The following is a 17,961-nucleotide window of genomic DNA, read 5'->3' as shown; positions in this document are numbered from 1 at the left end:
ACATCACTTTATAAGTGATTGCATCAACATGATTATTCATGTTGAATCTTAATAATTCTGCACTATATTATTTTTTGCCCAAATACTATTAATTCTGCCCTAGAAGCAATACATATCAATGACATCAAAAGCTAATTAAAAGCAAAGGCTAACAAAAATAAACAGAATGCTTAATGAAAACTATATTTTTATTTGATGAAAAAAATTAAGATAACTGGACAAGGAAATGGAGGGAGATACTGGACCAAAACATATATATTGCAGGGCTAATTTTTCTTTCTAGATAATTTTGATCCTCAACCAAGGTCTCATTGAGTTTGCCAGTAAATAATCCTCACAATACATTAGTGCTGAGCAGCAGAATGCCACAAACTATCACAGAATCTGATAGAGTCAGAACATACCACCTAGGTCATCCAACCTGACCTTATGCATTTTACAAGACTTCATTTTAAACCATTCCCAGAAACCTCTTATGTAACCAGTTCCTAAACATCTGCCGTGAATTACAGAAATTAGAGATAGCTAGTTTATCCCTTCCACTAGCTCTCTGGGGAGATGATCCTGCATTCTAACAGTTCCCAATATAAATTACATACATATATTTTCCCTACTTTTACTAATTTATTTTCTAAATTATTCTTTTTCATTTCGTGAGCAATCACTTAACTCCCCCCAATTTTTCTGAGTATTCTCTAAATATATGATAACTACTGTCTTTCCTTTTAAATATGCCCATCATTTGACAAGCTATAAATGACCAGCTTCTTTTAGTCATAAATCAATCTCGCTATTCTCTTAATCATTATTTCTCATACTTCCCAGAACTCTTTCTATGGAACATAAATGTGCAGTTAAGATGCATGATTTATCACTTTTAAATATTCTACCTGAAGGAAAAAAAGAGCCTAGAAGTATTCATCTCATTTCCATATTTTCATGAAACTAGTTTAAAAATTTTTTTTTAGAAATCCATAGTTCATCCCCCCCCCTTTTTTTTTTAAGGAAAAAGAAAGGTAGAGAGCTTTTTCTTTGATAGCTGTTGTGGAAAATAAAGACCATGTAATCCAACCAAAACAGTGACTAACCATCTAATGTTTATGTTCTATATGAAAATAGGACTTCAATATTTTTTAAAGATTTGTGAGAGAGAGAGAGAGCGCATGAGAGATCATGAGCAGGGGGAGGGGCAGAGGGCAAAGCAGACAATCCGCTGAGCAGGGAGGCCAACACGGGGCTCGATCTCAAGACCTTGGGATCACGACCTGAGCTGAAGACAGATAACTTAACCAACTGAGCCACCTAGGAGCCCCAAAAATAAAGCTTTTAGAAACAAGTTTTAATTTCCTCATTCACTATATACAATTGGTAATAGCGGGCTAATCAGAATTCCATCTTTCTTCAACTGCTTCCTTATTAATTAAACAGCCAAAAAAAATGAATTTGATGTAAAATGGGGCACCTAGGTGGTCCAGTGGGTTAAACATCTGACTCTTGACTTCGGCTCAGATCAAGATCTGAGAGTCATGAGATTCAGCTCTGTACTGGACTCCACACTAGGTATGGAGCCTGCTGAAGATTCTCTTTCCCTCTGCTTCTCACTTTGCCCCTTCCCTCATCTCTCTCCCTCCCTCTCTTAAAAAAAAAAAAAAAAAAGTCCATCAGCCTTCTTTTCTCACCCCATAATTTCTGATAAAGTATCTGATGTTTGTTCTTAGTCCAGTCATTGTTTTTAAATCAAATTTCATCATATTTCTGGATAGGGAAAGATTCCAAGCTTCAAAAATATGCAAGAAGCTACACAGAAAAAGGATAGATTATGTAAGAACAGGAGAAAATTTGAATAGAAAGCACATATGCTTAACATTTCAATTAAGTTAAGCATTCATACAAGCACTAAAATCCCCAAGAAAAACAAATAAGCAAAGGACAAAAAATGTCTCAAAAAATCATTAAAATCTTCATAGAGAAATTTCAATATCTCAAGTAACCAAAAAAATGCAAATTGAAACAAGATATTCTTTCCACCTATCCATTTAGCCAAAGATTTTAGAAATTATAATAGCAAACACCCAGCATTTATTGGGTTCTTACTTTGTGCTGGGTATTATTCTAAATAGTTGGCTAAATTCCAAATGTTATAATTCATCAGTCTCACTACAACCCTCTGAGGTAGGTATAATTATTATTTCCACTTTACAGGTATGGCAACTGAAGCATGGAAGTAAATACAAACATTTTATGCTGGTAAGAGACAATGAAGTGGGCAATGAGGGTAGAAAATAATTTGCTACTATACCTCAGTCACCTTAAAAACACGAAAATTCTGAGGTTCTAATCTTAAAAAAATTCATGGAATCTATCCAAGGGAACAACCATAATTTTAATTTAAAAAGATGGTATAATACATATGTTCAAGTTAGGAACAATCTACATATCCAAAGTTGGAGAACTGCTAAGTAAATATGGTATCCTCACATAAATATGGTAGGTTATACAATCATTAAAAATTACTTTCATGAATAAGATAACTTGGAAAAGTTAACATTAAATGAAGATGCAATGTGCTCAGATAACTATATCTACGATATAATCACAAGTATACAGTAGGCAGATTTTAAAAGGCCACAGGGAAAGCTATCAAAATGTTCATTGTGATTCTCTTATATGTACAAGGATAACAGGTGACCTTTTACCTTCTTAGCTATTTCTTCTGTCAAACATTTTCAATGTTGTGTTAAACATGTAAAATTGCAGCTAAAACATGTTTTTATTTTTTTTTTTAAGATTTTATTTATTTATGAAAGACACAGAGAGAGAGAGAGAGACAGAGACACAGATTGAGGGAGAAGCAGGCTCCCTTCAAGGAGCCTGATGTGGAACTTGATCCCGGGTCTCCAGGATCAGGTCCTGGACCAAAGGCGGCACTAAACTGCTGAGCCACCGGGCTGCCCCTAAAACATGTTTTTAAAAAGCAAACAATGTATTATAAGTAATAGGAGGCAAAAGGAGTTTAAAAAACTCCAAAGCTGAATGATCAAAGATGAAAACTAAAGGGTAAATACAAGAGAAGTGGGCAATGCACAGTTGTCTAAAGGAAAAGTAGGATATAGAAATTTGAAAGAATGGCTGTTTTGTTCTACAAAGTGCAAGATAAATATTCAAAAATTAGCAATTTAAAAGTATGTATGCATCAAAGTCATATACCTACATAAATCGATAATGAAAATAACAGATAAAATTTGGAGAAATACAATTATTTTTAAATACATAATGACATCTAGTAGGAGGCAGTATGCACAGTGGATAAGCTCAGACCATCAAGTCGGACTAGATAGCACCAAATTCCAGCTCTACCACTTGCTAACTGTGTGACTGTGGGAAGTTATTTAACCTCTCTGAACCTCATATCTCTGTATAATGTGATTAACAATGACCGCGCCTCAAAGAATTACTGTGTGAATGAAATATACACAAAGAAATTAGCACAGTGACTAGCATATCATGCATACAAAAGATAATGGTAGTATTATTTTTACCATTGTTATTATATACCATACATTCTATCTTTTAAAATGTAAATGTATTTTCTGAAGGAGTTGCCAATGTTTAGGCATCTACCAGGAAACAGAAAGATGTTTATAATTCTTCAATATATTAGTTTTCTTTTTCTGTATTTTCTCTTCATATTAGTATCTCTGCTTTAATCTAATCTGTATAGTTCCACCTGCATAATCATCACTGTCAAATACTACCTTAAAATTACATTAATAAAGTTTTTAGCACTTTTAACAATGTAAGTCAATAAAAGTATTCAATCCAACAACTCAATGATCACTTCCCACTGTTCCTGAATGTTTCCTCACACTGTTTTGAATTTACTTTATAACTTTTCACTTCGTGTCTTTAAAATGTTAACAAGCTTCCTTTAATTTCACTTACATATTGTTGGGTCTTAGAGACTGAGAAAGTCAACACTGCAGACTGAAAATAATCAAAATTCCTTTTTTTTTAAAGATTTATTTATTTGAGAGAGTGAGCAAAAGAGCACACATACAAGCAGGGAGAGTGGCAGAGGCAGAGGGAGAAGCCAACTCCCTGCTGAGCTGGAGCCCAACCCCTTGGCTGGATCCCAAGACCCTGAGATCACGACCTAAGCCACAGACAGACGCATCTACTAAGCCACCCACGAGCCCCCAAACTTTGGGTTACACACATTCAAGAGTTAAAGTCTCCTGTCACAAAGGGCCCCCCTTCTCAGAGGTCAGAGACTTTCGACTCCTAGTGGCTGTTGGTCCTGGCCTTCCATTTTCTGATGTCTCACTCAGAAAGGTGAAAGGCACTAAATCTATCTCCCCTAGTGACTGTGAATCTGTTGGCTCAGCCTCAACCTATTTACCCCAATTACACCTGCATCCTTACAAGAAATAAACACTGAATTTATGCCTCTGATGTAATTATGGAATATCTTTTTTACCTTCTCATGAAAATAAGTGGGTTCATAGATACTGACCCCATTTTTAAAACTGGAGATACTAAAAGAATATGTGTACCTCCTACCAGTAAACTACTAGAAAATATATACTAAAAATACTTTTTTGTTTCTGGCTTGCTTTTTAAGTATCAAAGAACATTAGAGAAACCTAACCTTCAGTGTCCACAATTAAGCAAGAAATTTGTGCCTCGCCAATAATTTATGCCTAAGTAAAGCAGTAAATTAGAGTCAAACGTCCCCGTTGAACATCTGGGGTCAAGCTGCCAAAGGCTTCGCAAGGGTAATAGTCAAGCTCTTCTGTAATCTGCCCACAAATTTCCATTAGAAATGACACAGTTGGGGCCACTCAGACAAGAACACTAATGTTCGGGTAGTGAGCAGGCAAAGCACAATACTCGAGTGCAATTTCTAGGAAATTAGTTGCTAATCTCCTGAAAGTTCTGTCTCATGCAACAAAAAGATGCAGTTACACTGAGAGAGAAAGGGAACTCATCCCTCATTTGGGCAGATCCTAAAACCACCTGGCCATCAAGGAAACGAGGAAATGAAAAGTTGTTCCTGATACAGGAACAAAGTGTATCTATAATGAAGTCATTATAAAGCTGGAAATGAATGAATACATTCCCCAGATTTAGACCTTTATCATCCAAATGAGAATGTAGGTAACTGCAAATAGAAATAATAAAATGGATATAAGGTCCCGCCGGCCGCGCTCCCCACCTCGCCTGCGACCGCCCCGAGCCCGCGTCCTGCACTCGCCCCGCAGCCAGGGACACGCGCCGCGCACCGACGCCGACGGAGCGGACATGGGCAGAGCGATGGTGGCCAGGCTCGGACTGGGGCTGCTGCTCCTGGCGCTGCTCCTACCCACGCAGATTTATTCAAATCAAACAACTGTTGCAACACTTTCAAGTAACTCCTCCCAGAGTACCTCGACTGCCCCCAAATCCAGCAAATACCACCACCACACCAACTGGCGGTGCTCTGCTGTCAACAGCCAGTCTCTTCGTGATCTCGTTCTCCCTTCTACATCTCTACTGTTAAAAGACTTAGGCCAAGAAACGTCTATACTTCCCCATCTTCTAAACCCAATCCAAATGGCGTCTAGACATCCAGTGTGACAAGAAAAAATAAACAGGTCTTCATTGAATCTGCTAATTCCACACCTTATTTTATTGACACAAAATGTTGAGGATCCCAAATTTGATTGGTTTGAAGAACATGTGAAGGGTTTGACTAGATGATGAATGTCTATTAAATCTACTGGAGTTTCATGTACAAGATGAAGAGACCACATCCAAGATTAGATAAGAGATAATTTCTTTAAATGTGGCTTAAGAAGTATGGACATGTAAAATTCTACCTTGAAAATGAGAATAGATTTTCTCTTACCGAGATGTAAAAGATGGGATGTGAACAGATTCAGTTTTCATTCGGTTCATTAAATCTTTAAGGCCATAAAACGGTTAATACAAAAAGCTTCCATGATTCTATTTATATGTACATTAGAAGGAACTTCCAGGTGTTACTGTAAATCCTCAATGCATTGTTTCAGCAGTACTAATTTAATGCCTATGTACTCTAGATAAAAGTTTTACATTGTTAAGCTATCACTGTTTCTTGGGAACTGAACTCTGAGGCTTTGGGTTTGACATTGCATTTGATTTTTTTATATAGTAATTGACATGTGCCAGGGCAATGATGCATTGGAATCTACCCCCGATTGTGAAGCATAACGAATAAATTTTGCTTAAATACTTATCACTTATTCCTATTGAACAAGGGTGCCAGATTCATTTAGCTAAACTGATTCCAAAGAGTGGAAGTACGCTGACTTCAACTAATTTCAAAATGCTTATTTCTGCATAGGTGGAGTACTTCTTACAATTTAAAAAATGATCTGTTTTGAAGGTAAAATCGACAAATCTTGAAATTAAAAAAGGCAAAATATGTGCGGGAGCCAAAAATCATAAATCAAGTATTTGGGAAGTGAAGACTGGAAGCTTGCTTACATTAAATTCGGAAAAACTTTTATACTTTTTCTGTAAATACTTTAAAAAAAAAAAAAAAAACTCTGAATCAGAATAGCCACATTTGGAACACTTTCTGTTAGTCAATATTTTTAGATAGTTAGAACCTGGTCCTAAGCCTAAAGTGGGCTTGATTCTGGAAAGTAAATCTTTTCACAACTGCCTCGATGCACAGAAAGCTTTTTAAAACTAGACACTCTAAGGTCTTTTGTTCGCATGGTCACACACTGATGCTTACATGTTCCAGTATCTAATATGGCCACAGTAGTCTTGATAACCAAAGTCATTTTTCCCATCTTTAGGAACCTACACCAGAACAACAATATCCAACAGATCTCAAGCTACTGTGTGTGTGAATGAACATTATGTTTTGTTTCATCCCTGAATGCTGTACATCAGTTTTGGATTGTATATTGTGTTTGTGTATTTATGCTTTGATTCATAGTAACTTCTCATGTTATGGAATTGATTTGCATTGAACACAAACTGTAAATAAAAAGAAATGGCTGAAAGAGCAAAAAAAAAAAAAAAGAAAAAAAAGAAATAATAAAATGGGGCGTCTGGGTGGCTCAGTCCGTAAGTGTCTGCCTTTGGCTTAGGTCATGATCCTGGGGTCCTGGGACTGAGCCCGCATGGGGCTCCCTGCTCAGTGGCGAGTCTGCTTCTCCCTCTGCCTCTGCCCCTCCCCCTGGCTCATGTACACACTCTCTCTCTAGTAAATAAAATCTTTTTTTTTTTTAATTTATTCATGAGAGACATACAGAGAGAGAGAGGCAGAGACCCAGGCAGAGAGAGAAGCAGGCTCCCTGCAGGGAGCCCGACGTGGGACTCGATCCTGGGTCTCCAGGATCATGCCCTGGGTCAAAGGCAGGCACCAAACTGCTGAACCACCCGGGCTGCCCAAATAAAATCTTTAAAAATAATAATAGTAACAGAATAATAATGATTTAATGAGTTCCTATCATAGGCTGGGCATTAATTCCAAACACTTTACAGAAAGTGTTGCTAGAGCTCCACAATGACTTTTAAAGTCACCCCAAAATGAAGATACAGATCTGGGTCTACTTGGTTCCCTGCTCCACCTGACATCAATAACCAGTGGCTCATTGTTGTAGGCTCCACATGCCAACAGCAAAAAGTTTTCTCCAGCTTCTTTTGAAAGCTTTCACCAATGTCTAAGAAAAAAACCCAGATATGACTTAAAAAAATTATTGTACACTGGCATTTGTTATTTTTAGTATACATTCTTCCTTTCTAATCTTTTATCATTCCATTTCCATTCCACTTTACTCTCTTATCCAACCTTTCCTTTGAAGAATATCATGAATAGTTTACTTTTCAGGACAGCCGCATATTTTAGCATTTTGTTTCTTCCAAATACCCTAAGTTGGATAAAATAAAGTACCAAAATGGTCTCACATACAACTAGCTTGCAGCACATACAAAACCATTACTCTGATCTCTTGGTCACTTTTTTCAAAGGAATATACAAATATGTCACATCCCTGCCAGCGTTTGCCATAGATAGATCCAGCAGGTACTAGTAAGAACTTAAGGGCTGCAGACTCCTCCACCGAACATACACAGTACTAAGTACATCTGCAAACAAAGGTTGTTCATGTACCATATGATTCTATACATACCCATAAAGCTAATATCTTCAAATACCATAGATGTCACCCTTTTAGGAAGTCTTCCAAAACCACCCACAGCTAGCCTACTAAGTGCCTATTCTAGAACTTCCCTGAGGGACTGGTACTCAGGCGGTCCTAAAAGGGTACTTCACAACATTTACCCTGCTGCTTTAAACCTGCCTGTTTTCTAGTATGACTCCCTCATTGGATGAAATTCTGCCAAATAGGGACTACCTCTTATCAACTACCAAATGCCTGGTTCTTGAAGTACCTGGAATACAGCAGGCACTCAAATATTTGCTGAATGAATGACTATTCAAAAATACATTGCACGTAACTGAATAGTCACCTTAAAAAGTCATTGTTATGGCCTAACAATTTGTGCCATTTTAAAAAATATTTTATTTATTCATGAGAGAGAGAGAGAGAGAGAGAGAGGAAGAGACACAGGCAGAGGGAGAAGCAGGCTCCATGCAGGGAGCCCGATGTGGGACTCGATCCCAGGACTCCAGGATCACGCCTTGGGCTGAAAGCAGGCACTAAACCACTGAGCCACCCAGGGATCTCCAATTTCTGCCATTTTAAGATAGACTTTAACTCATTTTAAAATTGAGTTATGATTAAGTTACTCAAGAAAAATTAGTCTTTATGTCATACTGTATCTTCAGCTCAAAATAAAAATTCAAATTAATCAACCACTTCATTCACAAAGTTTAGTACCAAATGACTTCTATTATTAAAACTAATCATGCCTGATACAATCTTCTCTACTCCAAAAAAATAAGACTTAAAAGCTAAAAAACGCCTTTCTAAGATCGAGGAAAACTAAATTTCTAGAGTGTTTAACACAATATAAGCATAGCCTGAATAGAAGGATGCAATTTTTCTCATTACTATCAAAAAGACCACACACTAACAGTCTCTTACTAATTTTCTCAGCTTCCTACATAACAGGGTGTATTATGATATCTGAATACATAAATACTATAATATGAAAAATTATTTATCTTGAATAAAATAATATGCTAGCAGTAAAAATCTGGAAAACATGAAGTTATAAAGAATAATAAGCTAATCAGAATGGATAGCCAAATAGTACTGATATATACATTACTGCATTTGTGTCTTCAAAATGAGAATTGGTGCTATTCATGTATACATACTCTGCATACATCCACTTAAAAGCCTGAATATTAGCAAGGCTTAAAAGATAACAAGGATGATGGAAAGTAAGGAGGGTTAATAGGTGGTAAAAACCTATCCCTAAGATTTTAAGGGATAATTTAGCAATACCTATTTAAAACACTTTTAAAAATCAATATGCCCTTTTATACAGAAATTCCACATCTACAAATGTATCTTAAGAAATCATCTCAGATGTGCAAAAATATTTAGGCATATACTATTTTGTATTCTCACTGGTGACCAGAGAAAAATTTTTTCAAGCAGTATTCTAAAATTTCTGATAAACTTAATTAACCAAATATTAAATATGATGTTGGAATACACAATGTGACACAGAAAGATGAACAGAACATCTCTCGAAAACATTTGTATTCTAACATTTAATTTAAGAAAATAAAATTAATTTCAAAAAGACAGGTTGCATGCATAAAAACGTGAAAAACGGTATCCAAATCTAAGAGAAGTAAATGTTAAAGGAAAAAAGATTGTTACAGCACATTATGTGCCTTGTGATATATTTCAGAAAAATGTTATTTCGGCCTCTTCATTTTGTTTAATTTGTACTACCAAAGTTTACTCTGCTTGACTTTAGAGACCATGTCATAAACAATGCTTTTTAAATGTAACATTCAAATTAATGACAAAAGCCTAAATTCAAAAAGGTGATAAGAGCTAATTCAGGCAAAAGCTTTTTAAAAAGGACAATATATTAAAAAGAAACCTAATTTGTTCATTGTTAATGGCTGTGAACGTCAGCTATGCTAGCATACGTATAGTCACATACACCATTCATGTTATCATATCTCTAAAAGCGGGGGATTTTAACGTTGCCAAAGGGAGGCACAAACAGGTTAGATGCCTGACATTCCAGTTTTCACAAACTCATGCTGCCCCCTTCTGGATACTTTTGGAGATTATGGGACAATACAAATTTATTAAGATAAATGAAATGTAATCATTTTTAAGTAATCTATTAAAGAAGTTAGCCTATATATTCATATAAAGAAACATATATATATATTACTGGTACAAAATTTATTTGGAAACATTTTCCAAAAATTCCATTTTGGATAAAGTTCTGCTAGAAGCACACGGCTTATAATCCAATCATCCATGCCAATGATGTAACTATTGTATATTAAAAGTAAATAAAATATAATACTTAACAAAGTCACTTTTTTTGTTCTCTTCCATATGCATTCCTCTCACACCCAAAGCAAAGCAGAATGTGAATTTGGAACTTACTTTTTCAGTTCAATTTGATAATTTTATTGCCTATGCATGTAACCATAAGTACATAGTTTGGACTTGTGTGGTTTTTAAATGTAAATAGTATCTTATTGTATCACACACACAGATGTTCCATGTCACAGGCTGTACTTCTAAATGCAGCCACTCTCTCTAAGCACAGATTAATGAGGAAATATGGAGAGCTCCATGCAAAGATGTTGGTAGCATTCTACAGGTAAGAAATATTCTACAGAGTCACTAGTGTTATTTTTTAATTTCTGCGTTTTCATGCCTATCAATAATCTTGGCCTGGCTTACTAGGAAAAATGTTTTTTAAAGCTTTCCTGACATCTTAAAATTATTTTCTTAGTACTTTACTTTTTTTAATTTATTTATTTTATTTTTTAAGTACTTTTTTTTTTTAAAGTCTAGTTCCTTTATCTGAAATTAAAATATGTGGAAATAAAATATACCTGGATCTTGGAGAGTAGAATCCTTTATACTAGAAGCTATAGTGTAAAAAAAAAAAAAACAAAAAAAAAAAGATGAATAAGAGGGGAAGCTGGCTGGCAGGGAGGTGAAGGAAAGAGGTCAAATCATGCTTACGTAGGTTACTAATCCTAAAGACAGAGACTTGGAAGGAGTTTCCTACTGCAGCATATCAGAAGCCTTAAGAAAGCTGCCCTCCCTTTCAAGAGCTCTCCTCCTCAAACTCCCTGGGAATTTGATGTATTCTTTGGTCTCCTCTAGCCTACAGTTCAGATATTGGAAATTCACCCAAGCCAACCTCTAACAACTACCCAAATCTGGAAAGCATTGTATCTCTAACAGCTCTACATTGCTTAAATTTCTCAGTTTTAGAATAAGATTGATCTAAAGTGCTACATTTTTAAAGCATTAAAACATTCTAGCATTGAAAACCTCTGAAGGGTTGTAAAATACTACACTCCAAGTTAAGGGAATCACACAGTTGGAGAATGGGCGGGGGGAGGGGAGAGACTTGCATTTCATTAATAAGCTTTAATACATTTTGTATTCTATATGGCTATTTATAAAATATTTTAAGACACTACAATAAGTAATATTCTCAGTGCAAATGAAAAGTCAAAATTAAAAACTCAAAATTTTAGCAAGCCTATTTTTAAAAGATTTTCCTAAAAAGTCTTCTATATGAGTAAAGTGCCAATCTAATTTTTTAATAATAATTTAAGAGTTCCACTTTAAATTTGAATCCTATTAAAACTGCCTCAGAGCTTTAACTTCTGAACAGCAACATACAAGGTGAAAACCACTCTTTTAAAAACAATAAACACTGGGCAGCCCAGGTGGCTTGTGGTTTAGCACCGCCTTCCGCCCAGGGCGTGATCCTGGAGACCCGGGATCGAGTCCCACGTCGGGCTCCCTGCATGGAGCCTGCTTCTCCCTCTGCCTGTGTCTCTGCCTCTCTCTCTCTGTCATAAATAAATAAATTAAAAATCTTAAAAAAAAAAAAAACAATAAACACAACTTGGAATGACCAACAAAAATGGTGTAAGATCATATGCTATGTTATAGAATTCAGATACTAGTTAAGTCATTTCAGTTTCCTTCCAGATATATCTTTCATATGCATAAATAGCACACACGTTATCTTTCAAATATACACAGTGCATGTACATGTACCTTTCCTGTGTACTCACAGCACATGTATACATACCTTTCTTGTATACTCACAGCATGTGTATATGTATCTTTCACATGTACACACAGCACATGTGTATGTACCATTCATGTGTTCTCAAAGCACATGCATATGGACCTTTTGCATGTAGGTACAGCATGTGTACATGTATCTTTTGTATGAACAGCAAATGTGTATATATCTTTCTTATGTACATATAGCATATGTATATGTTTCATTCACATGCATATACAGTACAGGTACATGTACTGTTCATCTGTATATATGATACATTTTGTTTCATTAAGAAACCAAACCACCAAAAAGAAAAACCACCTCAAACTGAAGTTTTTCCCTTTATATTCAATAACCTTAAAAAGAAACAGAAGTGACAACCTAATATTAAAGATCTCAAAACTACCAATTCCATCATCACTCCCAAAGTTGAAACAGTCAAAGCTCACAGCATTGACAAGTTTCCCAAAGCTACCCACTTCTCTGAGTACCTAAAATACTCCCCCCTCCCCTTACCCTTCACTGCACTTTGTTAGTATCTCCCCTTTACCACATATATAGTAGGCCTTGTAGGAGACTTAAAATGCAAAGCTGTATTTCTGGGAACACTTAAATACATTACATGGCAGACAGTAACACTGCCCCCAGAAGCTTTATGAATTGTTCTCAGTAACCCTTTAACACTATACAACCCTAAAGTATTTCAATATTTCATATCTCAAAGATACCTTCAGTAAAATTTTAACTTTCTTACAATTCTTATAACTATAATTCTTATAATTTCTTACAATTTCTTAAAATTATTTAAAATAATCTGCATCATATACAGAAGTTAAATCTCAGTTATCTGGACTATCTGATGAATCAAACTCAATTTCAAAGCACTCTACCTACCAAACAAATTTTTACTATTTTGGGAAAAAATTTAAATCCCTTTAAAAAGTGAAAAACAAAAAAATCTTCAAAGTAAAATAAAAAATCTATTCAATTTAAGTACTCTGCATAATCAATACTTGTAATTAGGCCATATTTATCACCTATGAACATGTCAAATTTTTAAATAAACTCCTATCATCATTTAAAAATAGAGAAATCAGGGATCCCTGGGTGGCGCAGCAGTTTGGCGCCTGCCTTTGGCCCAGGGCGTGATCTTGGAGACCCGGGATCGAATCCCACGTTGGGCTCCCGGTGCATGGAGCCTGCTTCTCCCTCTGCCTATGTCTCTGCCTCTCTCTCTCTCTCTCTGTGTGACTATCATAAAAAATAAAATTAAAAAAAAAAATAGAGAAATCATTTATTAAAAATAAAGTATACACAGGCACTGAGCCTGGCATCAAATTAACGCTAATTTAAAACAAGAATATGGAAAGGTTTTTTGGTTAAAAAGATGCTCAAATGGGACAAAAATGATGATGGGGAACAGGGGAAGAAAGGATGATAAAGAAATAGCTAGAGAGTAGGAAAGAAAGTACATGTCATTGGTCTGCTAAGGCATGTATGTGGAGTTATGAAGGAGCATACAGTCCACCTCAGAGCAGCCTGCAGCTTTCTCTACCGGGTAGACAGGATCTCATTCCTTCTTCACTGTCTCCCTAAACTAAGAAATGATTATTTGCTTCTATATATTGGTAAACACGAAATGACTATAAAATAAAGGAAAAATCATCAATTTTATATATTCTTGATTATAACGTAAGTAAATTTTAAAACACAATTAATATATTCCTCTATTTTAGGACAACTTTTCCTGGAAAAAAAAAAATTGCAAGAAGTCAAAACCCAACTTTCTGATTCTACCGGCAGTAAAAAAAAAAAAAAAAAAAAAAAAAAAAACCAGCTCTATTCTAATCTAAAAAGCAGATGACAAACTTTTTATCTTTAGTCATCATGTTTGTCTCCCAAAGACCAGATAACAACTTTAAAATGAAAATATTTTCTGCTAAAAGAAAATGACACGAGATCAATTTTTGCAAAGGACAACTCAAGCACTGACTCCTCATTATGTCATCAACTCTAACTTCAGCAAGATAGTCATTTGCTAAATATGTAGCAAATATCAAATTATTAGTTTATTAATCATTTAGGCTCTTTGACCTGCAGACATATTACTTCACGTTCCAAAGCCATCAGCTAAATGAAAAGGTTATTAACCAGGTAGTCCCTACTTGTTAATTACAAAGCTAAAAGCAAAGTCTGTCTTAATTGGTACTTTTGAATGTCAATTAAAAATAAGAGAATCTCTGTTAAGTCTATAAACAAATTATGAGTCATATGTTATCTTCCCAGTACCAAATTTCCTGGTCTGTGTCCTTCTTCCTCCAATTAGTGAGGCACCTGGGCCAGCCTCTTGTCTAGTAAGGAGCCCATTTCCTATGTAGTTTGCATGTGTCTACTAGGTACCGTTCTACTCACTAACAATTATTTCTAAAAGCAACTGGTCAAAAACAATTTATTTTTTAAATATCCACTTGGAGTTTTTATAAAATAAGACAATGCTCTCATACAAAATACAAGCTAAAAATAATTATATATTAATATAGGTTCACACAGAAAACGTGATCTTATATAAACCACTCCAAATTCTTTTAATTATATTTATAATTTAAAATATGTTTCTCTTATATTTTAAATGTTTTATTCTTATAACAACAGAAGTCTTCCAAATCAGAACTAATTGCTCTAACCTGGTATAATCTAAATAATCAACTTCAGCATCAAAAAATTAGTTCACCAGATTTGCAATCAGGGATGAAAATTCTGTTTCACTATAGGGCCTAATTACTGCAAAATGCAGTTTAGGACAAGTGGTAACAGTGCTACAACTCACAGTGCAATTACGATGATATCTTTTTTACTAAAATAGACATAAGATTAGTCATTTAAATAAACACATAGCAACTGTTTACAGTGATGGAGATAAGAAACTAACAACCAGGACACTTGGGTAGTTCAGTGGTTGAGCAGCTGCCTTCGGCTCAGGGAGTGATCCAGGAGTCCTGGGATCGAGTCCTGCATCAGGCTCGCATGCTTCCTCTGTCTTCTCCCTCTGTCTATGTCTCTGCCTCTCTCTATATATGTCTATCATGAATAAATAAATAAAATCTATTAAAAAAAAAAAAAGAAACTAACAACCAAATTGAAAAGAAAGGAAAAGGCAGGAATAAGAAAGAAGGAAGAAAATGATTAAGAACCTGAATTTGAGGGTGCCTAGGTAGCTCAGTTGGTTAAGTGGCCAGCTCTTGATTTTGGCTCTGGTCATGATCTCAGGGGTCCCGGGATTGAGCCCCACGTCCGACTCCACAGTCAGCTTGAGGATTCTCTAATAAATAAATAAATCTTAAAAAAAAAAGAACCTGAATCTCCAAGTCTGACATAAAAAAAAAAAAAAGAAAAAAAAAAGACAACTGGCACTAGGACTTCCTATAACATCACCAATATCAAATCAAAAAAAAATCTAGCTCTGGCAAAAAAAGAGCAGATAAAATTATTATCGGGAAGATTAAAGAAGCAGAAAGGCCATGGAAAATTTCTTGGGTTTTGAAATGAAACATCTGGGGAACTCTGCATCAGATACGCAAGTAAAATGCTTTTCCATCTCAGTAAAAGCATAACTTGTGAGGCTGAATGGTTTTGATAAACATGAAGCCCGTGTGTAAGACAACAGCATGTGTGCACGCACTCATATGTGGATGCTGGGGAATGGTGAGTACGCACACAAAGGGAGCTAATCACAAAAAAAAAGTTCAGGATTAACAAAAAGTAAAAGAAATTATGAAGAAAAATTATGAGTCTGTTATTTATCAGTCCTAAAGTTTCCTCAGACCTCATTACTAAAATTATTAGGTTTTTTGACATCACTACACACCCAGCAGTAAGAAAGCAATCTGCTTTCACGAAAGTGGGTACAAAATTTTCCAAAATCATTATCAGTGACTTTCCCTTGTCACAATCAGTGTTTTTTTAAACAAAAACTATTAATAAGTGTTGATAAATATTTTGCCTCTACAAAGTATGCACTCACCATCCTTTTGCTCAGATAGAGCTGAAAATAATAAGAATCCAGAACATCTTTATGAATATTTAAATTTTAAAATGGAAAATTGAAACTTCAATAAACATATTCTAAACTGCTACTACGTTCCAGAGATAAGCCATCCTATTTAGAAGAGAGTAACACAAAGAAACACTAATGTGCATCTTCTATGTCTGTGCCCAACAGCAAATAATTATAATTTTGCTTAAATATTATATATTAACATTATCTAGTTTTAAAATTGAAAGGGTTTTAATATTTTCATCATATTTTAAATTACTCTAGATTCCATTTATATCATGCCTGGTAGCAATATAACTCAGGGCTACCACAATAAAATAATCTTTTATGATCAACTTACACTACAGTTTTCGGGTGGAACTAGAAGTTGAGTAATCTCGCCACCATGAACACAGAAGATATGTTTCATTTCTCCAGAAAATATGTCCCAAATTATGACTGAAAAATCCACACCTCCAGATATCAGATATCTTTGATCATAACGAGCTGAGACCTGATGAGGATATAGCAAACATGTGACTTTGTTCCGATGACCACGGAGTGTTCTGTGAGGTGGCCAACCTGTGAATGAGGTTTTGGATTTAAAATGGGAAAACAAAAGTCTTACAAAGCTTCAACAAATAAATGTAAACATGAATTATCAGAAGAGATATAAATTTTATCATAGAAAAAACTTCTAATTTTATCTTGTAAAATAACTGTAGTACACTAGGTACTAGCCACATGAGATCACTAAGCATTTGATGTAGCTAGTCCAGACTCATACGTGCTATAAAATATACAGATTTCAGAAATTAAGCACAAAAAAATATCTCCTTTGTAATATTTTATAGTGATTGCAACTGATTTTATATTATAAAATTGAAATTTTATTCAATTTTTACGAGTTGAAAATAGTTTTGCTATATTAGGTTAAGTAAAACATTATTAAAATTAATTTCATCTGCTCCATTTTTACTTTATTAACATGAATATAGAAATTCACACATTGTTACATATACAAATTTCTACTGAACAGCACTATTCTAAAAGATTGGCAGTATTGTTGATAATTTAGTTACTTAGTAAGCTATAGAGATAACTAGTGATAAACGAAGCTGTTAACATATACCAAAGAGGTAAACTCAGACTCTTCTATATATAGTCATCACATGGTATATATCCCAATAGGTACTAACTTTGTCTTACCCGCACATCAAAAAATTCTACCATTTCTAAAACACTAACAACTAAGCTGATGCATTGTACTTGTTACAAACAAAAAGGGCAAATACTAGCAGTATCACAATTATAGGTTACAGAGTTCTCTAAACACTTCAGACATCTTCAGCATACCTCTTCGGAGCATGTGTTCCCCCTGCAGCAGCTGTACTATGGCTGTCTGTGTGGCAGGTACAATAATGATGCTTCCATCCTCACGGCCACAGACAAGTCGTCCATGTGCTGGTATGTACACACTTGCAGTTACTTTAAGAGGCTCATTACTATTGGGAATCACACTCAGTTGATCTATAATTCCAGCAGGACAAGGATTCAGTTTATCAAATGCTTCTTGCAAACTAATAGAAGTTGTCTTTTTCAGTTCTGTGGAGGTTTTGTTTTGTATTAGAAAAAAAAAATTTGTTCATGTTAGAAAAAAATTAAACATTTAATGTTTA

At 35.1% G+C, this 17,961-nt stretch overlaps 1 protein-coding gene across 10 annotated transcripts in view; it reads right to left on the bottom strand.

Moving 5' to 3' along the window:
• WDR7 (WD repeat domain 7) overlaps positions 1-17,961 on the bottom strand; it is a 350,640-nt gene that overhangs the window by 288,998 nt on the left and 43,681 nt on the right. For all 10 annotated transcript variants that reach the window (XM_025997662.2, XM_072757950.1, XM_025997661.2 and 7 more), the window contains 2 exons: positions 17,639-17,887; positions 16,644-16,864 (listed from right to left, as the gene is read on the bottom strand). In XM_025997662.2, coding sequence (XP_025853447.2) covers positions 16,644-16,864; positions 17,639-17,887 — 470 coding nt within the window. The remainder of the gene's footprint in view (positions 1-16,643; positions 16,865-17,638; positions 17,888-17,961) is intronic.

Source organism: Vulpes vulpes, chromosome 5 (genome assembly GCF_048418805.1).
Source record: "Vulpes vulpes isolate BD-2025 chromosome 5, VulVul3, whole genome shotgun sequence".
In the NCBI taxonomy this organism is placed as follows: Eukaryota; Metazoa; Chordata; class Mammalia; order Carnivora; family Canidae; genus Vulpes; species Vulpes vulpes.
Note: the sequence above shows the minus strand (reverse complement) of the source record. Positions and strands in the feature narration are given on the sequence as shown.